Raw genomic sequence first — 23,516 nt, 5'->3', positions numbered from 1 at the left:
CATTCTATACAAGATCTCAAAGTAGCTGTCTTATGTTCTGCCAAATGCAGCGGTTCTTTTCAAGGGTATCAGGGCAAATAAACAAAGCAGATGGAAGATGAACCAAAGTACCTTTATTGAAGAAAACAAAGCATACATACCTAAATCAACATGTCCCCAATCCGCTCCCAGGAGCCCCTCAAATGGGTAGCAAGGACCCACAAACAGACTCACAGTACCCTCACCCTGGGTCCATGACTAGGCTCCCTCTCCCATCCCAAATGCCTGCCTTTTCTAGAGAGCTTGATCTTAATTATCATCATCTGTGGTGAAACATGCAAACTCTCTTTCCTTAAAGAAACATCCACACAGAAGCTGAGTTTGGGGTTCAGCTCGGATATGGGGAGAACTCCAAGACAGGCCACTCTATCTCCTGGTGACAATATCTTCCGGATTGTTTCCCATACATCTTATTACAAAGGAATTTCAGAAATAGACTGGAAAGGGAAGTTGCTGAATTGCAACTAATACCAAACTTAAAACCATGGAGAGACCTGGTCTGAACAAAGACATTGGATTCTTATCTCATTATACAGGACAAAGCTATTTTTAGCCATCTCACCCCTTGCTTTTTCCTGTAAGACCAATTCGTAAACGTAACATGTTATTCTGGTTTACGTATTGCAGAATTATCTATTACATGCATATTTTTCAGAATTCCTACCTTTACTCTTTAGTCACTAACTGGTTTTCTGTGACCCAATATGTTATTGTGCAATATGACTGTTATTGTAGATGTGATCCCGTAAGTTACCCTTAATTACAAATGGCCACAATTTCTAAGTAGCAGGAACTGCAAGCCTTCCCTCTTTTTCACAATGCTTCCTTTCTTCATACAGATGGCACACCCATCACAGTCACTTTAAACAGCCACATAAAGGGGCTTGTCTCCATAAGGATGGAGATTAGCCAATGAAAAAGTGCACCAGACAAGACTTCTGCTGCTCCCTGAGAGAGGTGACTGAATTAAAGGCAATTTAGACCTACCAGGAATGTAAGTAAAAGTTTTTGTTCATAGAATCATAAAACGTAGAACAGCTGTTGAAGTGGGAAACTAAAGATGAATTTGTGAAATCGAGCATGAATAAGTGGGCATAAGATGTGGGTCACAATATTGATTATAAATTGTGGAAAAAGTTGTGGAAAATAAATATGAATTTTACAGCACGTTATGCAATAAAAGAAAATAAGATGAAAATGGTCCAGAGATAATTTAATACCCACCAGATTGGCAAAAATGTCTGAAAAAAGAAAAAGGTATATGTTGCAAGGGAACTTGAGGGATTTTTATTCACATGTAGTGGTCCTGTAAAATGATTAAAGAATATTAAGAAACTATATGTAATGAATTTTAAAAGATACTTTTAAAAAAAATTTCCCCAAACACTTGAGATTTTCCTCTTGGGGGTGGTAATAACAGAGGTCCCAAAAAACTAAAGAGTTTACTACTTTATGCCACCACTACAGCTAGAACTTTATAGGCACAAAGGTGGAGAACAAGTATAGTACCCACTAAGGAAGAACTAAACTAAATTGTTTGAATATGCTGAACTGGCTTGTCTGACAAACAGGAAAAGAGAAAACGGAGATAAGGAATATAAGGAGGAAGGGATAATGTTTATTGAGTATTTCAAGAACCAGTACAGACAAATACATAGCTTAGAAGGCCTCATGTAAATTCAGCAGAGTTGAAATAGATAAAGTACCAAACAGATAACAAATAGGATGATTAAAAACATGTGGATTATGCGGAGTAGTAGAAAAGCAAAAGGAACCAGGAAAAGTGTGAAAGGGAAGTCACATGGTATAAGTAGATATGCTGTATTTGGTATGGTTGTAAGTGGGACGGGGTGGGGGTGCAGTTAAATATACCGTATTTTTGCTCCATAAGACACACTTTTTTCCTCCTAAAAAGTAAGGGGAAATGTCTGTGCGTCTTATGGAGCGAATGCATGGTCCCTGGAGCCAAACTGCCCAGGGGGGAAAGGCAGATCCTGCTTTTTCTGTTATAGAAAGAGCTAAAGGCTAACAAGAGGGGAAGAGAGTGTTGAAAGGAACCTGCTCAACAGCTGATTGCAGGAGATCTGGGAGGGAGATAAGGGAGCTAGCTCCCTTCCTGCCCCGCCCAGGCCCCTTGCACAGCCCTTTGGGAGGGCTGAGGATCCTGGGAAATAGAGTTTTTCAGCCATTTGAGGCTCTCTGTTACTTTTCCTCTTGCTTTCTATTACTGACTGGTGCTTACTGGTTTGCTTTCTTCTTGCTTCCTATTACCTACTGGTGCTTACTGGTTTGTACTGGTTTGCTTTCCTCTTGCTTTCTATTACTTGCTGGTGCTTACTGGTCTGTACTGGTTTCTACTGGTGCTTACTGGTTTCTACAGGTTCGCTTTCCTCTTGCTTCCTATTACTTGCTGGTGCGTACTGGTTTGTACTGGTGCTTACTGGTCTGTACTGGTTTGTACTGGTGCTTACTGGTTTGTACTGGTGCTTACTGGTTTGTACTGCTTTGCTTTCCTCTTGCTTCCTATTACTTGCTGGTGCGTGCTGGTTTGTACTGGTGCTTACTGATCTGTACAGGTTTGTACTGGTGCTTACTGGTTTGTACTGGTTCACTTTCCTCTTGCTTCCCATTACTTGCTGGTACGTACTGATTTCTACTGCTGCTTACTGGTCTGTACTGGTTTGTACTGGTGCTTACTGGTCTGTTCTGGTTTGTACTGGTGCTTACTGGTTTGTACTGGTTTGCTTTCCTCTTGCTTCCTATTACCTGCTGGTGCTTACTGGTTTGTACTGGTGCTTACTGGTTTGTACTGGTGCTTACTGGTTTGTACTGGTTTGCTTTCCTCTTGCTTCCTATTACTTGCTGGTGCGTACTGGTTTGTACTGGTGCTTACTGGTGCTTACCGGTCTGTACTGGTTTGTACTGGTGCTTACTGGTTTGTACTGGTATGCTTTCCTCTTGCTTCCTATTACTTGCTGGTGCTTACTGGTCTGTACTGGTTTGTACTGGTGCTTACTGGTTTGTAAGCAATGCTTTTCCCCCTTTGCAAAAGCTGCACAAATCTGAACTGATCCTCAAAAAGCAGGGCTTTTCCCTTTGCAAAAAAAGCTGCAAAACTTTGAGCTGATTCTCAAAAAAAACACATGGGTTTTAGAGGAGGAAAACCAGAAAAATATTTTTTCCCTGGTTTCCTCCTGTAAAAACGAGGTGCGCCCTATGGTCCGGAGCGTCCTATGGAGCGAAAAATACGGTACTCCCTGATCCCGTTTTTGAAAATGCAAAAACAAACAAGAAAACCCTTCAGCAGTGGAATGAAACCAGCTTGCTTTACAACGATAAATGATGGAGTCATATTTCAATGAACATACTGCATTTTCTATTTTCCAGGTAAACAGTGGGGGAAATAGCATCACAACTGAAGAAAATTTCACTTCATATATTTATTTCATTGGCATACACTTGGTGCTTCAGATCAGGAAACAATGAGCTGGTTTACTCAAATGCTGCAGAACTTGATAAGTTTTCCTTATTTAGAAGAATACCTGAGCTCAGTGGTTCACCCTTGGTGGTTTCGAAAGCTTCTGGTTTTGCTTTGTTCATTAATGATAGATATATATTTGGCTGGCTGTGCTTCATCGTTTTTGCTATATGTTTACATGAAGATGAATAAGCACCAAGAAACTGGTTATGGAAGCAAAATTTGGGAAAAGCCAAGGAGATTTTTTGCTCATATTGTACATATATATGGAAAGATTTGGCATGGTGAGTAAATGTTTCTTTCATAGCAATAATTCTTTCTTATGAGTCAATATAATATCATAGGACTGAGGATCAGAATTTCAGGCTTGAAGCACTGGAACAATAGTTGCCACAGTGAATGAGGACTGGACCTCTGAACCCACCCCAGAGTCACAACAGCTACAAGTTTGGATTGGCTATATAAGGATCACAGCAAAGGCATGGCCATTTATTTGCATGTCAATATCCCGACCCCTCCCGTGGTGAAATAAAGACACAGGACTCAACAAGTAAGGTTAATGGGCATGAAAAGGCCACAACTTTATTGGTTACGGATGTTGAGCGGTATTGGCTTAGGCATTGGAACTAACCGACTATATCCGACTCCAGTACGTCATGCTGGCAGTCTGGGAAGGGTTAACCACCGATGGGAGAGCCCTGCTGCAGCACATCAGCTAGGGACTCACCCTGTGGTCACCAATATGGGGCGTGCCTTTGGCCCTCACCTACCACGGCTTTGGACAGGGACACGCCCCCGGACTCATTTAACGAAGTACCCTTCAGCATTTGGGGGAGGTGATGGCCCAACCTCCCCCCCCCACCTTCAGCCTTCCCAAGATAATCCACTACCTAACCGCCAAGACCAAAGTTGTGACGAATTGCTACGAGGTAGGCGAAAACCACCAGACCAAAGCCAATTTGCCAAGTGGGAAAATTCCTACCAGGCCCCTCAACGGTGACCAACCGTGGTCCATAGCAAGGTCAGGAAGAAACCCTGCCTAAAGGGAGGGTGGGAGGGGAAAACGTGTCAGCTGGGAGCAGGAAGCAAGAGGCTGAGCCCTGGCCGCGCACTTGTTTAAATGCAACCAGCCATGCAACCAGCAAAACACAGTTTTAGCTCACTCAAAGACTGGGAAACAATGTTTCCACCTCTGCCCAAAAGGAAGCAAGGAAGGAACATTCTTGAGAGGAGAAAACCCTCCACAATATGGAGCATATAACAGAGCTTTTTACCTGATCTGAAGAAGTGTGCATGCACACGAAAGCTCATACCAATAACAAACTTAGTTGGTCTATAAGGTGCTACTGGACAATTTTTTTTATATATTTCTACTGCGTCAGACCAACATGGCTACCTATCTGAATCTTTTACCTGATCTTAAATTTCTTTCTTTTTTTCCTGAACCACATTGTTTTCCTCCAATAATGGTTGTGATATTTCTTTGCTGCATTTTGTATTATTTTCAGGTTATGAACTTATTGGCATGGAACATATCCCTAAAGGACCAGGGATTATTATTTATCATCATGCAGTTGTTTCTCTTGGCTATACGTTACTTTTGGCTAGATATTTTTTAGAGACGGGGAGACTGGTACATTCAGTAATTCATCATGTCGGCTACTGGATACCAGGTAAATTATTTAAATTTAAATCATGCTTTTTTACATAAAACATGTAAAATATGACATAAATCAATGCTGTAAGATATCAAACAATGCTATACAATATAAAACTGTATATAAGGAAAGCAGGTAAAAACAACTGATAAATATAATAGCAGCAACAGGTGAAATAGTTTAGCTAGCGCAGATGAAGGTACTTTCTCACCAAGTCTTTGCTAGTAAAAGAGAGCAAATGCAGGATGAATAATTATTTCCAATTCACAACTGAGTCCGCAGAAATGGTCTCCATGAAGAAATGCTGTTCTTCTCTGTCTACATTCTTCCTCAGAGATCTTAAAACTGAGGGAATCTGGATAGTGTCATCTAATTCCTATGCTATGACTGTAAGCTCTCATGTAATAATTGCTGCTCACTTCAATGCCAGAATAGGGCAAGGCGTAGGATTTGGGGTCTCTAAGTTGATGATTTCCTCAAGTACAAAGTGTTTTGCAAAGTTCAGTCATTAATAAAGATAGGATATTCCTTACTGGAAGGAACAGCTTTTATGCCCCATGTGACACTGCAATCAAACAGTGGCACCCTTGCTGTAGTGTTCATGGTCCTCCACTGCCACTGCCCCCACATCATCTTCCTCTGCATGCACAGAGCAGCCACACCAGGAAACTATGACACCACAGAAAGGTCATTTAAAGAAAGAAGGAAGGAAGGAAGGAAGGAAGGAAGGAAGGACAGAGCCCAAAGAGGTCCAGTAGCACAGAGTGCTGTTTGCAGTTTTTCTACTAGGTTAATTAATGCAGCATACAATCTCCACCCTTACATCTGTGGACCAATCTCTGCTGGTGGAGGCAGTTTTCCATCAGCATAGTCTCCTCTGTGCCATGTGTGTATCTCTCTCTCTCTCTCTCTCTCTCTCTCTCTCTCTCTCTCTGTGTGTGTGTGTGTGTGTGTGTGTACTGTATCCAAAAGCTCTGCAGCCCAAAGGAATGGAATGTTGGATGGTGCAGCAAGGCACTGTGAGCTGTGTTTTGTCATAATGCAAACTTGAAGGCTATTCTGTTGTACTACAGACTTGACTTGAGGAACACATGTCAAAAAAGGTGGCCAGCTCAGCACTCAATCCTACTCAATGTGCCTTCCAAAAAAAATGCATTCTTCTATTTGGGGCTTATTTTTTCAGGGCTTCAGATGTTTTATTATGTGATCGGGTTGAAATCTTACAAGAAAGCTGAAATTGTGGAAATTCTGAAGAAAGGCCATTTAATGGGCATTTCACCTGGTGGAGGTAGAGAAGCAATGTATGGTCATGATTACTGCTTAATATGGGGTAAACGCACAGGATTTGCTCAGGCAGCTTTGGAGGCAAAAGTGGTGAGTGATTTTTGTGCACTTTGCATTGTCTTTACAATTATCCAGGATATGACATACTGTGCTGAAATCCTTGATTTAGCATCCTCCATAGCCGAGGATGGCAAATATCCTGTTTGGGGGTCAAATGATATCTGGAGTGCCACAGCTTTCCCCACTCCTGCTTTACAACAAACCTACTGAAAATTGGTGACATTTAAAAAGAAAACTTGCATTTTCCTTTTTTCCATACACACACACACACACACACACACACACACTTTTACTATTTAAAATACTCATTTTACTCATTTTACATCCCTAAGATATCAGTGAATTCCCTTCTTCTCCTTCCATGGTTCATTTTACATATGATGAATCCCTGCATATTTTACAAAAACTATACCATTCAGTATTCCATTATTGTATCCATCAAAACTTATTTACACTGTTGAATTTACCTTAATACGTTTTCAGCTGTACACAATTATTTTCCATATATTCAATAAACGTTTTCCAATTTTAGGATTATAATCCTCTCATCATCTATTTCAAGACTTTTCTCATAATATGTCTGGAGCACTCAGTATTTGATATTTCTAGAATAAAAAGAACCCAACAATCTCCTGGAAATGTATTCTTCTTAGCACATGGGGATTTAACCTTGAAAGCATGATCAATAGCTTGATGTTCCTCCTGCTTCTGAGTCTCAAGCAGATTTGCATGTGCCTCAGTTATTCTATCCCTTATTGCTTCATCAGATTGCCCCCAAACTCCAAAAAGCAGCGGCCGGTTCACTGAACCTGTCTTCCTTTCCACCTCTTTTTTTTAAAAAAATAATATTTATTAAGATTTTCCAATTACAACCAAATTACAATACATGATTAAATTTTCCATACTCCCCTTTCTCTCACCAAGGGGAGCAAGCAAAACAGACCCCCCCTCCCACTGGGGCAACCAACAATTCTTCCCCAATTTAACCACTTACTTTGCACATAACATCTTTACAAACTTCCCCGATTCGCCCCCCTGTTGATTTCCAGGTTAACCCTAATTCACAGTTATTGTCAATTAATCCCCATATTACTTTTTTCTTCTGACATTTTCATTTTTAAAACTCTTTTGCCAAATAATTATTCATCTTACATATCTTGTTTATGAATTTATCATATCCTCTGCATTCACAATATTTCTGAACCTCCATTGCCTAATTCAAAATTTCAATAAAACAACCTAATTTAATTAATTTCATTTTTACTCTTCTCCCCGCTTCCTTCCTACACTCCCCAAAATTAAATTCTGTTCGTTAACCGTTATCCATTGCCAGACCATACACCATAACACAAAGAGAATAGCCATAGAAACATTCATTTTTCAACCCACCCCCACCCTCTCAAATTCCAAAACCCCGCAGTCCTGGGAAACTGGCTTCTGCTCCTTTCTTATCTCATATGTCCTTGAAACTTTTTCAACATTGTCCAAGCTCTGTACAGCTTTCCGTTGCACTCTCTTCTTTACTGCAGCTTTCCCATTTTTGCTTCTTTTTGTTTTGTTCCTTCTCACATTTCTCTTTTCTTTTCATGGGTTGAGTCCATGAATTTTATCCTGGATTTTCTCCTCTTCTGTAGTTGTATCCTCATAACTTTCACAAGAAGTCAATAATCCATTTTCCTGCAAAGCCAAGTCCAAAGGTACCACCGTCCCAGTTAGCTGATTTAACTGATTAACGTCCACTGTTAAATTGTGCAAGAGTTCCAGAACCTTTATTTGAAATTCCTGCGACCATTTCCTTTTAGGCATACTTAAAGTCTAAAAAGCTTATGCAGTCCAAATGTATTTTTTGCTGCAAAGCAGCCATCCAAAATTTCCTCAAAGAGAGGGTAATAATTTCTCCAAAAATCACAGTTCCAATTAAAATAAAAACCTAATTCAACCCCCCAACCTGGGGGAAAAGGCTTCAGAAATTTCCTTGTCACAAAGTTGGTCAATAGCTTCGGAATTGCAAATTACACTGTTTCCTTTTGTTTCAACGCTTAGGGAACCGACTTCCGTTTTTGAAGTTCCCAGGACAGCCGAATATTAAAGTAACTTTTTTTTTGAAAAATCAGTACTTACAAGTCAAAATTAGCCGAATCTTGGAAGAATTGGACGCTCTCTCTGTCAGCAGCTGCTACTTCTCGCTGCGAGGACAGCAGACGATCCACAGCCCCCACGCCTCTGAAACCTCGCCCGTCACGTCAGCCCTTACTAGGGCTTACCGGAGAGCAAGGGAGGCGCCCTGGGGGACCAGCCGGATCCCATGTCTCCAGGACGCTCTACCTGGAGTTTCTTGGGGGGTTGACTCTCCCCTCCCCCGCAGCGACAGAGAAACCTCGGAGCCGAGGTTTCTCCCGACCGAGCAGAATGGCGTCCAACTGGAAGTCCCTTCCTTTCCACCTCAGGCCAAACCAGGAAATCCTTTTTTCTTTTCTTTTTTTCTTCCATTCCTGAAAATCTGGAGGACAGCTTCTGAAGTTTCTTCATCTGAGATATTTGAATAGATGTGTCAAGAATTTTAAAGCCAATTACATTATCATTTATGAGTTGCTTCTCATTATAATCCCAGATGTGAAGCATTCTTCGTAGTCCATAACAAAAAGGGGCGGAATGGTTGGGACAAAATAATTATCCAGTCCTCACCTTTCTTTTCATTTCTGTTTCATCTTTTATTCTTTTAGCCCATCATCCCTATTTTTACACAAAACAGTTGTGAAGCATACAGGACCATTGGAAAGACAAGTAAGTTAAATACCTTGGTTGATCAAGCGATTTCAGTCAATATACATTTTAAAAATATAGAATGATATTTTTAAAAGAATATCTATTTACTACTCACTTATAGAGTTTACTCCATGTATACATATCTGCAAAAGCCGTGCTGCCTGCCTCAGTACTGAATGAACATGCCCTTGCTTAGTTTTCTATTAGATTTAATAGAAAGCTATACTCAATAAGGGACGCAGGTGGCGCTGTGGTCTAAACCACAGAGCCTAGGGCTTGCCGATCAGAAGGTCAGCAGTTCAGATCCCTGCGACGGGGTGAGCTCCCGTTGCTTGGTCCCAGCTCCTGCCAACCTAGCAGTTTGAAAGCACGTCAAAATGCAAGTAGATAAATAGGTACCACTCTAGCAGGAAGGTAAATGGCGTTTCCGTGCACTGCTCTGGTTTGCCAGAAGCAGCTTAGTCATGCTGGCCACATAACCTGGAAGCTGTCTGCGGACAAACGTCGGCTCCCTTGGCCAGTAAAGCGAAATGAGCGCCACAACCCCAGAGTCATTCGCAACTGGACTTAATGGCCAGGGGTCCCTTTACCTTTATAATCGATAAATGTGGGAGCCACCCTAACCTGGAGGGGAACTGAACAGGAAACAAACCATATTCTGCAGTCTATCGTAGCTACAAAACTTACGAATCTGATTGCAAAGAGCTGAGAAAAGCTAACAATATCTTGTACAGTGGTACCTCCGGTTACATACCCGATCTGCTCCGGGTGCCGTTCGGACCCCGAAAAGTACATATCCCGAGCGTCCATTTTGCGCATGTGCAAAGCAAAACATCAAACTTCTGCACATGCACGAACTGCGCGGACATGTGCAGAAGCGTCCGCGCGGCAAAATTCACTTCTGGGTATGCGGGGTTCGTAACCCGAAAAAACGCAAACTGAAGCGGATGTAACCCGAGGTACCACTGTACAGTCATACCTCTAGATACGATCGCTGCAGGTTCCGAATGAGCCGAACCCGGAAGTACTGGAACGAGTTACTTCAGGGTTCGGCGGTTCGTGCATGCGCAGACGCGCCGAATCGCGACCCATGCATGCGCAGAAACGGCACAGCGGGTTGCATTCTGCTCAGGATGTGAACGGGGCAACGGAACAGATCCTGTTTGCATCCAGAAGTATCACTGTATGTCTTTTCCCAAGCTCTAATATCATTTAACTCTTCCTCTCTGGGATGTATTTATTGCAATTGTCAAACACTGAGAATGTCAACCAATTTCAAATTTGATATGGTGTCTCTTTCCTTCAGAATCTTCTTCCATTTCATACACAGGGTTGACACAATGGCTGTATGATAAAACTCGATGTATATGCCTTCCCATTTACGGAGGGTTTCCAGTGAAATTGAGGACATTTATTGGAGAACCCATCCCATATGATCCAAATATAACAGCTGTAGAGCTGGCTGAAAAAGTAAGTTAACTCTAAACTTGGAAGTTTAAATGAGAATATTTCTTTTTCTCTTGGTTTCTCTTTCTTTCAGCTCTAAATAGTATTGTACATATTGATTTCCTCGTTCTATCTGACCAGATATAGGGTTCATTATATATACTTCTGTGCATTATGCCCACCACTCAATTTCCCCTCTCCTTAACTTGTTGAGACAAATTACCGTAAAGGGGAAAAATTATGCGGCACAAAGAGAGATCTGCTCATGTAATGGGAATTCTTCCCACTATGTTAGGGTTGATTATACAAAATACATTCTGGATGTTTATATCAATAATCAAATAATAGATCTTATTCTAATTGCTACTGATGAAAATTTTGGTCAATCACATAAAAAGTTGTTGAGCTGAGCTTCTTTGGGGCCATTGGTCAACTGCCATCTTGTGCCCCCCCCAAACTGTCCACATGTGCGAAACAGAGCCCACACCACCCAAGACAGAGCCCGAGCTGCCCCTCACCCACACAAAGGAAGACTTGGGAAGCTGACTCCCAAAGGGAGGGAGCATGTAGGGTCCTGATGGCTATTAGTAAGGGGCTGGAACATGGTTTAGTATGCCTGGTCCTTCTCCAAGCACTTTCTGCTTGTTTTCTTGCTCCATCAAGTTTCAGCTTTTGATTGCCTGTTTAAAGGGGCAGATAAGTATTTTTTTCCTGCAAGGGGTTATGGCTTGGTTGTTGTGAGGTTCCATCCTTTTATTTTACATTGTAACAACCATGCAAGGTAACTACTGTGTACAAATCAGCCCAAGGCACATATGTTCGTTTCTCCGCCATTCTCCTACAGTGATCTTGGTAAACATAAAGAGAGTGGGGTGGATTCACTGAGAGATGATCTGATTCCTAGTAGGGGTTCCTCACCCTGGCTCCTCGGGCCCAACCCTCCATGTTAAAGAAGCCACTTTTGAGGGTTGAGAGACAAGGACTATCGTGCAACACACCTCAGTACACAAAGTCTTTTGCATATCACAGAAAGAAGTTACATATTGTGCTTCTATAGCTGGTATAAATGGGTTGCCTCTGGTTCTGATCCCTTTAGCTTTTTCCTCACAGATATTAATAACTGTGAATACCTATTTTGCAATACATTCCTATAACACAATGTATTCCACTCGTTTTCTTTCAACAGGCAAAGATTGCACTTAATAATCTTCGGGATAAACACCAAAAAAGGCCAGGAAATATATTAAGAGCTCTTTCAGAACGATTTGATAAGCCTTACAAAGCTGACTAGTCCATATAAAACAGTTGCAGTGTTTCCGACCAGATGTCTGTAATAGGAAGCATTAATAATTATGTTATTGAAGCTAAATTGATATAAACAGAATTGTGCTGGATTGGATATGAATTATTTGGAAGGGTCCCTAGTTTAATAGCTCAGCACCTGCTGTGTGTGCAGAAGGTCCTAGGTTTTCAAAGACGTACAAGCGCTTTCCTGCAATACACCCAGAATTCCCAATTTTTCGCTATCATTAGCCTGGAAAATTGGAAAAGCGGGGTAATTCCAACAAAAATGGAATGGCTTGCCAAACTTTTAGAATATTACAATATATCCAAAACAATGGAAGAAATTGGAAGGACCACAAGAGAAAAGACAGAAAAAAACTGGAAAGCGTTCAAAGGGTACTTACAAAATTATGTTGAAAAGTCGGATCTCCTATTGTAATAAACATGTTCCGTTATAAATATTAGATATTAAACAAGCTGAATAATAAAGGAGAATTGTAAAGAATTGTAAAGAAATAAGAAATGGGAATAACAGTGTGTTGAAAGAAAAAGGATAAGTGGAAATGAACTGCAGCTGAGTTGACTGGAAGTCAAGCAGAGGGTGAGGGGGGTGTTGAAAGGTGGTGGGGAAAACAGATGTAAGGATGCAAGGGAAGACTGGTCGATTTTTTTGTTTTTTTCCGTTTCTGTTCTTTATCTGTTGTTTTTGTTGTTGTTGTTGTTTTTCTGTAAATGATTGAATGTTAGTTTACTTTGTTTGTAAAAATGAGTGAATGTAATAATGAGTGAATGTTAGTTTATTTTGTTTGTAATATGCGAATGTATTAATAGTTGTATTGGCGAATAATAAAATAAAGCTTTTTTTAAAAAAAAAAAATACACCCAGAATTCCCCTTTTGGGGGAACTTGCATTAGTAGAGGCAGAATCAAAGAGTATAACGGGAAGGAGAGTGTTTAACTGAAACATGAAATAATATTACATGTGAAAGAGTAATGTCTATGAATCACCTGTTTTAAAACAGTGGCACTTTTATGTTTATGAAAGGGTGCTCCAAGATTTGAGCCCTATAATGCAAATCCTTTTAAACCTATAGCAAGAAAAGTAGAGAGAACAAAAATATAGCCAGAATTGGTGAAAAAAGTGACTGATCTAATGAAAACAGCCAACTCAGCTATGAATCTGGGTCTGGTGCCCGCCCCATAGTAGCATCGCCAACCCTGTTGAACACCCTCTTATCAGATGTCAAATGGATGAACAACTACACAACTTTCTGAAGACATCCGAAGGCAACCCTTTATCAGGAAGTTTTAAATTGATGGTGTTTTGCTGTGTTTTTATTATGTTCTAAACCACCCGGAGTGACTGGAGCAACCAGGCTGTACACACACACACACACACACACACATACACACACACACACTGTATCTTCTTTATCTTTAACTCCTGAAAGACTTAAGTTCCCATCTTAGCTGATTTCTTTCTTCCATAGCCACAATTATGAATACAAGAGTAGGCTGATCAGGATTTAAGAATTTGTTGGGCATTTGTTTTTGAAGATAATGTATGCCCTGTGAACAAAGGCCAAGCTTTAGATCTGCAAATCACTGGATGTGTAATTATAGAGCTGGGAGGTAGATATTCTTTATGATGCCTCACAGTATTATAGTCATTTGCATAGTGCCATGGATGTAGATTGTGCCATGGAAATAATAATTTGGTGCAAGTCTAATCACAGTATGTTTCTTAGTCTTTAAATGGTTTGTTTAATTTATTTAGATTTATATCTTGCTTTTTGACAAAAATCCTCAAAGTGATTAGCTCCTTTTGCTAAAATAATGATGCTAGAATAATGGAATCTGCAGAAATATCTACACAAAATATCCAGATAAGCAGTCATGGGAAATCAATCACACTTGTTGCAATTTTTATGTGGTATTCATTCAGAAGTGGCTCCATTCTTGTCACCCTGATAGCATCATTGATGGAAGTTCTCACTGCCAACATAGTGGGAGTTTCCACAATCAAGGGTGGAGATGACCTTAGTGGGGTGTGCCACCCCATTTCAAAACCATGCCAGCTTAGTTGGAGGTGTGGGTGTACCTAGCAATTAAGAAGGCATAGCAAATGCAGGACACATTTTATTACATGGCACTGTATGGCACAATGATGAATTACAGCAGAAGCATACAGTGTGCTGGGGCACTATTGTTCACCTGACCTCTGACTGGTCACATTGCTGCTGCTTAACAGCAGGTGGATAAGGGAAAGGCACGTTGGGAGTGAGGTCAGCATGATACAAACAAACAAACAAACAAACAAACAAACAGGAGCACTGGGTTGGCTCCACTGATTTGTTTAAATCACACCCACATTGCCACTTTCTTCCCCACTCTCCCTCTACCTCCAGATAAGTAGAAGTGAAGCAATGCACTGGTTGGTTCCTCCCACAAAACCCTCAGCTAATGGATTACAAAAAAAAATAACCCCCTTGCCCCAGTCATATATCTGAATACCAGGAATGATTTATCCCCATTGTAAAATTTTGAAGCGGTTATTTCCAATCTTCTTTCTGCTCCCTTAACCATCGTCTTACCTCCATATTGGAGAAGCATCTTAAGATTTAGTTTCAGGAGTATAACGTATTCCTGGACACCGCAGAGTTAGACGCAGACTTTTCTGGAAGCTTCTGGCTGTTGTGTAATTGACTGGACAGCACAACGCAGGAACTCAGCAACTCACTGGATAACTATATACAGTATTTATTGATTGAAGCAACTTGTATCCATAAAGTTACTATTTACAGACTTTACAAAATAAAAGAAACAAAACATAAAATCTTTCCTCTCTGTCTCTCTCTCTCTATACTGACCACTTTCTTACACCAACACCTGACCACACACTAACCATACTAACCACAAAGCTCTCACACAGAGCTCACCTTATCAGGAATTCATTGACCAATCACAGGCCGTTGCTAAGGGTCTGAGAGAGAGCAGATCTGGGCTTTCTGCCAACTACTAATTGCTTAATTGCTTGGAGATAGACAGCTGCATTTCTGCACGTAGGCAATTTGCAATCTCTAACACCCCCTCACAGCTGTTTATAATAGCAATTAACTCCTGTGCATATACAGAGTTCTTTTAACTCACTTCATCAAGCAAACCCAAACTTTTACACATTTGTTTGTTCTTCACTTTGTTCAATGGCTTTGTTAACACATCTGCAACATTCTGATCACTTGGTGTAGTGGAAACTCGCGGAAGATCTTTGTAATCACGAGGAGTCAGGTTGCATATCCTATTCCCTTTTCCTCCTCTAATTAGCAAAGTAAAGTTGCTTGTGAGGAAGATGCAATTAGTTGAGAACACCTTCAGCTGCCAATGACCTTAGCCAAGCCACACTCAGGTGCCTGATTCCCTGACCATTCGGGAATGGTACCTGATAGCCAGGTGAAAACAATCAAACTTAAGTCAGCTATATAAACGAAGGAATGGAAGGGACTGATTGGGCTTCGCCACAGACCAGGTACCGGGTGCTGTGGGTTTCCTGGTGTGAGGGATCTCTCCCGCTGCTCTCTTGGGGCCCCGGGCGGCAGAAGAGGAGATTTGTGCTTGGGCTTTTGTCAGGTACGCTACGTTTGTCTGATTGTATCTAGAAAATTAAAGCATATTTTTGTTCTTCTTCCATCTGTGTGTTTCATTGGATCCAGATTCCAAAAAAGAACCCTGCCCCTTGGCAGAACATTTGGCGCTGTGAGCAGGATCTGGAGACAATGCCCTGGTGGAAGAAGAAAAGCCCTAGGCAGGAGGATGGCCAGAGCCACATCCCTGGTTGGCCCAGCACTAGTGCTTGGGCACCAGTGGCTCAAATTTTGAACCAGTTGACCCCACCAGTGTCATGGGATGCTGAGATGGCTGGGTTTGGAGGTGCTACCCCTATGGCTGTGTCTAAGTGTTTGCAGCTAATGGGGATAGAGAAAGGTGCGGGGCAGAAGACAGTGGGGGGGCTTGGATGGGTCCTACTCACTGCGCTCCGGAGTGTTTGGGAGCAATTAGAAGCCTCTCAGAGGAAGGTACAGCAGCAATTAGAGGACATCGCTGCTTTAAAGGACCAGCAGGCAATTCTTAAGGAGGTGCTAGAAAGCGCTCGGGGGAGGGAAGAACTGGCTAAGGAGCGGGCTGCCACTATGGCTATTCGCTTCGCTAAAATGAAACACCCAAAGCGGGTAAGAAAGAAGTGTATCCCTAACCCTCGGAAGATTAGAGCCCTCATTGCTTCCCGGGAATGGGACCCCAAGACATGGAGTGGGGACATTTGGGATTCTAGTGATGAGGAGTCAGAATGGACAGAGGGAGAAGATGAGGGGAATGAAGAGGAATGGGTTGCTGAGGCACGTCCTCTAGTGACCAACAAGAGTAAGGGGCCGCCAGGTAACCCACAAGCGGCCCAGGCCACCCGGATAGTACGGGATTACACTCAGCAGGAGTTGGCGGAAATGGCGAAGACAAACAGGCAAAAACCCGGGGAGGGGTTGAGCCAATGGCTGGTTAGGTTGTGGGACCAGGGAACTACCAGTCTTTACTTGACGGGGGAGGAGTTGGTAAAATTGGGAACCCTATCTCGTGATACATTGGTTAATCAGTTTTTGCGCATGCCTAATTTGGGTGCAACAGGTTCCCTATTTCAGTGGTGTGTAGAGGCTGTATACGCCAGATACCCCGCCCCAATGGATTGGGAAGAACAGCCAGGCCCCTGGCAAACCATTGAGGAAGCCATAGAACAGCTGCGTGGCATGGCTTTGCAGGCTGGGATCTATCAGCAAGGGTTCCAGGGACCAGAGAGTCAGCGTCTCACTGCCGGTATGAGGGCGCGGCTGTTAAAGGGCGCACCCTCACATATGCGTGGCCCATTGTTAGCGCTGCTGGGCCCCGCCCAAGGGAGACCTGTTGGTGAAGTTGTTCTCTTGATAGGACAATTAGGGGAGGCAGAGAGAGAAAATGTCGCTAAACCCCGTGCCCGAATAGCCCAGGAGAAGGGAAAATCAGGGACTGATAAGAAGTCCTTCACCAGGACAGATAAAACATCCTCCACCCCTAAGGTGACGAGGAAGCAGATGTTTTTGGAATTATTGGAAGCAGGGGTTCGCAAGGAAGATATAGATGGCACTCCCACTGCAGAAATGTACAACTTGTGGAAGCAAAAATGTGCAGGGAAAATTAAAAAGGAGGGGACTGGCCCCCGGGTCAGGGGCACGGTTACGCCGACTGCCCCACCCCCAGAGTCACTGTACCCCTCTTTGTCAGAACATAGGTGGGAAATACCCCAACCTACTGAATAGGGGTGTGGCAGGGCTCCAGCGGTGAGGCCAATAAAGACGGCTATCCCTGGGGACCCGCGCCCACACATTCCCTTAACCATTCATTGGTCCAAAGCAAATGTGCAGCGAGTGTTAGCTCTCATGGATACTGGAGCTGAGGTCACTCTGATACATGGTAATCCGGCAAAACATAAGGGAGAGATTGTATATATTAACGCGTATGGGGATGGGGAAGAACTCACCACCCGAGTAAGACTGCGTGTGGCCTTGGGGGATTCGCTCCCCTTTTGGGCAAGAGTCTACATATCCCATGTACCAGAGTACATCATTGGGATAGACCTGTTGCAAGGTCAGGAGTTTTATACCCCGCTAGGAAGATACGTTTTTGGGGTCAGGGCGATCACAGTAGGTAGGGCCAAGTGGACCCCACTCAAGATACCACCACCTGCCAAGCCTGTAAATGTTAAACAATATCGGCTTCCAGGGGGCCATGAAGAAATATCTCGTACAATCCAAGGGCTCCTTGAGGTGGGGATATTAAGGCCGGCTGTGTCTCCCTTTAACGCCCCTGTGTGGCCAGTGAAAAAGCCTGACGGTACATGGAGGATGACGGTAGATTATCGTCAGCTGAACAAACATGCCCCGCCCCTGGCCGTAGCTGTACCTGATATGGTAACTTTGTTAGAACATATTGAGAAGAACGCCGGGGTGTGGCATGCGGTAATTGACTTAGCAAATGCCTTCTTCTCTATCCCAATTGATGCAGAATCGCAAGATCGGTTTGCTTTTACATGGGAGGGAAGACAGTATACTTTCCAAGTCTTACCGCAAGGGTATCTGCATAGTCCCACCTTATGTCATGGGCTAGTGGCTAGGGACCTGCAGCAGATTACACTGAGCCTAGCCCTGTTTTTAGCCCACTACATTGATGATGTCTTTATGTCGGGACCCACGGAAGATGTGCAGCAAGGGTTAATAACAGTGATTGACCATATGCGGTCCCGAGGGTGGGAGATCAACCCCAAGAAAATTCAGGGCCCTGCTCAGCAGGTACAATTCCTAGGGGTGGTGTGGGCTGGACCAGTGAGGCATATCCCTGAAAAAGTTCTGAATGTAATCGCTACCCTCCAGGCTCCTACGTCCAAAACCGAAGCCCAGCGGCTGGTAGGACTGATGGGGTACTGGAGACAGCATATACCACATCTAGCCCAGATACTAAGACCCGTGTATAACGTGACACGAAAGAAGGCTCAGTTTGAATGGGGGGAGCTGCAGGAGAAAGCTCTGTCTGATGCCAAAGCGGCCGTGGCAGCTGCTATGCCTTTAGGTCCTTACCTTAAAGGGCAACCATTTGAGTTACAAGTCTCTGCAAATAAGGAAGTTGCAGTCTGGAGCTTGTGGCAGAAAAGCCTGCAGGGGAAGCGCGTCCCCCTAGGATTTTGGTCTCGTAAATTGCCCACCGTTCAGTACACCCCTTTTGAAAAGCAGCTTTTAGCATGCTATTGGGCCTTGGTTGAAACTGCTAGGCTAACTGGATCCGACCCTGTTGTATTACGACCAGCCATTCCTATCATGGCTTGGGTGAATGATAATTCTACCAGTCCCAGGGTAGGGAGAGCTCAACAATCTTCCCTTATAAAGTGGAAGTGGTATATTGCAGAAAGAGCTAGACCTGGTTCTCATGGGGTGAGCGCACTGCAGGAGCAAGTGTTGGCTGTGACTCCTACAGGGGAAGAAATCCAAGAAATTCCTAGCTTAGAACTTAAAGATCCCCCAGCACAGGAAGCTCCCCCGTATGAGCAGGTTACTCATGACGAAGTCTGGTTCACCGATGGCTCCGCCCGTTACCAGGGAAATGAGCGAGTCTGGCGTGCCGCCGCTTTAAATCCTCGAAAACAAATTACTCTGACCAGAGGAGGAAAAGGGAAGTCCAGCCAATATGCTGAGTTAATGGCTGTATTAATGGTCATGGAACATGCAATTGAGCAAGGAGGGGATGTTGTATATATCTATACTGATTCTTGGGCTGTGTTTAAAGGGCTGACTGTATGGTTTCCAAAGTGGAAACAGGATGGCTTTTGCATCCACAACCGACCATTGTGGGGGCAGGACCTCTGGATAAAACTGGATCAAATGCTCTCAAAAGTACAAATGCACATTGGACATGTAGATGGACATACAACAGGGACACCTGTTGCCCTGTACAATCAGGCTGCTGATCGGTTAGCAAGAGTACGGACAACTACTCCAGAAGACGAAGAAGAAGAGTTATTGGTATTAGCACGCTGGGCGCATGTCAAGGCAGGGCATCTGGGGGCCAAAGCCACCAAAGAATGGTCCATCAAGAGAGGCATTCCATGTTCAGTGAGTGCCGCTGCCACAGTGGTTGCTAATTGTCAAGTGTGCTCCCAGGTGAGACAGATGCCTCTGTCTAAGACACCCATGGGAAAATTACATCGGGGAAGTGGTCCTGGGCAAATATGGCAGATTGATTATATAGGACCCTTACCCAAATGTGGACGTTGGCAGTATGCATTAACCATGGTAGACACCTTTTCAGGGTATCTTTTGACTTACCCCTGCGCACGAGCGAACCAGCAGAACACCATAAAGGGGTTGGAGATGTTAATACGGAGGTATGGAGCGCCCCTTCAGGTACAGAGTGACAATGGGAGTCATTTTGCAGGGGGGGAGGTAAAAGATTGGGCAAATGAATGGAATATCCAGTGGATATATCATATTCCTCACCACCCACAGGCTTCTGGGTTGGTAGAACGGCTAAATGGGTTACTAAAGCAAAAGCTTAAACAGTTGACCCCCACCCATACCCTGAAGGGGTGGGGTAAAGTTCTAGATCAGGCGGAATTTGAACTAAATAGCCATCCAATATGCGCTGGCCAAACACCATTGCAACGAATGATAAGTTTGCCAGCGCCAGCACCAGTGGAGTACCTAAAGGTTTGGAAACTCCAACCTTATGGCCAGCCACCCCTCCGAGCGACGCCCGATAGTGCTGGGGCTGACCTCATAACCCCTAAGGATGTGGTGGTACCAGCCGGAGGGCAGGTACTAGTACCCTTGGGGATTGGGGTCACCGTTCCCCATGGAACCTATGGGCGCATCGCACCTCGATCCAGCCTAGCTTTAAAAGGCTTGCAGGTTTTAGGAGGGGTGGTGGACGCCAACTACCAAGGAGAAATAAAGGTGCTCCTCCATAATGTCAGCACTCAAGATGCATCTCTGCTAACAGGACAACGAATAGCGCAACTCATTTGCGAGCGTATCAGTGTACCCGATATTCAGGAAGCACCAGGTCCACCTCCATCTACTGTCAGGAGGAGAGGAGAGTTTGGATCTACAGATACCACTCTCACCTCTGGACAGAAGGTATGGGTGGTATACCCCGATCAGCCAAACAGACCTGGAGAGATTGTTAGTAAGGGACCTGGGGCCACCTACTGGGTGCTTTTGGCAAATGCTACTGCACCCATATGTTTAGATGCAGCCAAGCTGAAGCGGCGAGAATAATGACTCTCCTATTTCTTTGTAATACGCCATAATAATTTTCTTATTATATGCTTCTAGGACACCATGAATTGGTGGTGGTGGGTAATAGTCTGCCTCTGTGCGCACATCTATGATCAATCGAATCCTCCTGAGTTGAACACGACTACGCTGCTGCTGTGTGAACAACCAGCTCTGTCTCAAAGGCGATGGCTCCCCGGCATCCATGGCAGATGTATGAATGTGACTGGACAGGGGACATGGATGATGTCTGGCAAACGACTGTACTTCTCCATCCCATGGACGTATGATAATTTTACGCTGTCATGGTCCATCACATGGAATGTCACTTTCCAATATTTTAATGGCCAACGATGGATAACGCAGGGGAGTTGGCAGGATATCACTAGGTGGAAAGATTCCAGAGAGGGCAGATTGAGGGGGGATCATATAGATAGTCATGAGTATAGTTTTTTCTTTGTAAATTTGATTAAAGGAATGATGTTAAAAATTAAACATGAGGGAGCGGAGTTAGTGCGAGTGATGCGAGATGTTGGGGATCTCACTGTGCATCATTGGTGGGACATATTCTCCGGATGGAGTCCCACCATGACCAATATTTTGAACCTGGCCTTGCATCCGGTTATCATTGTTTTGGTGATTATATGTATTTCCATGATCTTCACTTGTTTTTTGTTTGTTAAAATTAAGCAACTGTATGCAAAGGTGCAACCTATGTGGACTATACTCAATCAAATGACACCGAGGATGAAAAGGAAATAGGATATGTCAAGGGGTGGAGTGTAGTGGAAACTCGCGGAAGATCTTTGTAATCACGAGGAGTCAGGTTGCATATCCTATTCCCTTTTCCTCCTCTAATTAGCAAAGTAAAGTTGCTTGTGAGGAAGATGCAATTAGTTGAGAACACCTTCAGCTGCCAATGACCTTAGCCAAGCCACACTCAGGTGCCTGGTTCCCTGACCATTCGGGAATGGTACCTGATAGCCAGGTGAAAACAATCAAACTTAAGTCAGCTATATAAACGAAGGAATGGAAGGGACTGATTGGGCTTCGCCACAGACCAGGTACCGGGTGCTGTGGGTTTCCTGGTGTGAGGGATCTCTCCCGCTGCTCTCTTGGGGCCCCGGGCGGCAGAAGAGGAGATTTGTGCTTGGGCTTTTGTCAGGTACGCTACGTTTGTCTGATTGTATCTAGAAAATTAAAGCATATTTTTGTTCTTCTTCCATCTGTGTGTTTCATTGGATCCAGATTCCAAAAAAAGAACCCTGCCCCTTGGCAGAACACTTGGTACATAGATACATGAAATTAAATTGTTCTGTACACTGCATCTTACATTCTGATATTTCACTGACACGTTTTGAACGTGACTTAAAACTTTCAGTATTACTCAAGGCAATGCACGCTTGATTGTCAATGCAAACTTGTATTGGCTTTTCACAGTTTACATTCAGATCTGTTAACAATTGCTTGAAATACGTCAGTTCAGAACATAACTCACATAACGACGCAAATTCGGATTCTGTCGAAGAAACACTCACTATACTCTGTTTTCTTGACTTCCAGCTAATTAAAGCTCCTCCAAACATAATGACCAAACCTGTAACATATTTTCTATCCGGTAAATTTGCCTAATCACTATCTGAATAACAATGTAACAGTTCATCTCCTGCAGAACTAAGTTTTAACACATGGCCAATTGTTTGTTTCAAATATCTTAGCAAAAATTTCACTGCTTTCCAGGCATTAAGCGATGGCTTAGATACCTGCCTGCTAAGTATTCCTACTGCGTAACTTATATCAGGTCTTGACCATTGACTCAGAAACATTAAACTTCCAATTGCTGACTGATATAATTCCAGATGTTCAAACATAGGACTTTCATCTGTGTGAAGTGATTTAATGAATCCTAGTTCCATAGGAATAGCAGATCCTTTACAGTCTTGCATATTATATGTTGCCAGAAGCTGTTTAATTTTGCTCTGCTGACTGATTAAACAACTCCCATCCTTTGCCCAGCACACTTCCAGACCTAGATAAGACTTAATTGAACCAAGATCTTTCACTTTAAACTTTTTGGATAGTTGTGCAGCAAATGCTGAAACCTTTGAGGCTTTAACATTACATTACACACAGAATAACGATTTGGAGGTACTCCTTTGTTTTGTCGCTGTGACCTCCTAGGAGTAAAAGTTTCATTTTCCCCCTCAGACGTTCGCCCCCCTTGCTGTTGCTTAGTAACAGGCGACGACTGATCTGCCTCTTGCTTTGGAGATAACAACTCAGCACTTTTCTCCCCCACAGTTTCTGAACTCTGAGTCTCTTTTTTACTTTCAAGCCTCTGGGAATCATACCAAACCTCTGTGTTTGCATGCAATTTCTCCCAGCCAGCGTGCTCACAAAACTTGGCATTTCTAGATATCACAATTCCATTTGTACCTTCAGCAAATCTGTAACCCTTTGAAAACTCCTGGTAGCCTACAAAAATTAATTGCTTAGACTTAGGCTCCCCTTTCTTTCTCATTTGCTTTGGAATCTGTACCCACGCTTTAGAACCAAAAACATGTAGATGATCTATCTTAGGTTTCTTTCCAAACAATTTGAAATAAGGAGTAGTACCAATAGTCTGATGGAACAGCCTATTTTGAATATAACACGAAG

The 23,516-nt window shown here is 43.2% G+C and overlaps 1 protein-coding gene across 1 annotated transcript; it reads left to right on the top strand.

The window, feature by feature from the left end:
* Positions 1-938: 938 nt before the first annotated feature.
* On the top strand, positions 939-12,310 carry LOC117049985 (transmembrane protein 68-like). Its single transcript, XM_033155224.1, has 7 exons — positions 939-1,033; positions 3,427-3,801; positions 5,026-5,190; positions 6,359-6,549; positions 9,243-9,303; positions 10,616-10,755; positions 11,918-12,310. Exons 2-7 carry the CDS (start codon positions 3,522-3,524, stop codon positions 12,020-12,022), a joined length of 942 nt encoding a protein of 313 aa, XP_033011115.1. The 5' UTR covers positions 939-1,033; positions 3,427-3,521; the 3' UTR covers positions 12,023-12,310.
* The last annotated feature ends 11,206 nt before the right edge of the window (positions 12,311-23,516 follow it).

This window comes from Lacerta agilis, chromosome 7, assembly GCF_009819535.1.
Source record: "Lacerta agilis isolate rLacAgi1 chromosome 7, rLacAgi1.pri, whole genome shotgun sequence".
Classification (NCBI taxonomy): domain Eukaryota; kingdom Metazoa; phylum Chordata; class Lepidosauria; order Squamata; family Lacertidae; genus Lacerta; species Lacerta agilis.
Note: the sequence above shows the minus strand (reverse complement) of the source record. Positions and strands in the feature narration are given on the sequence as shown.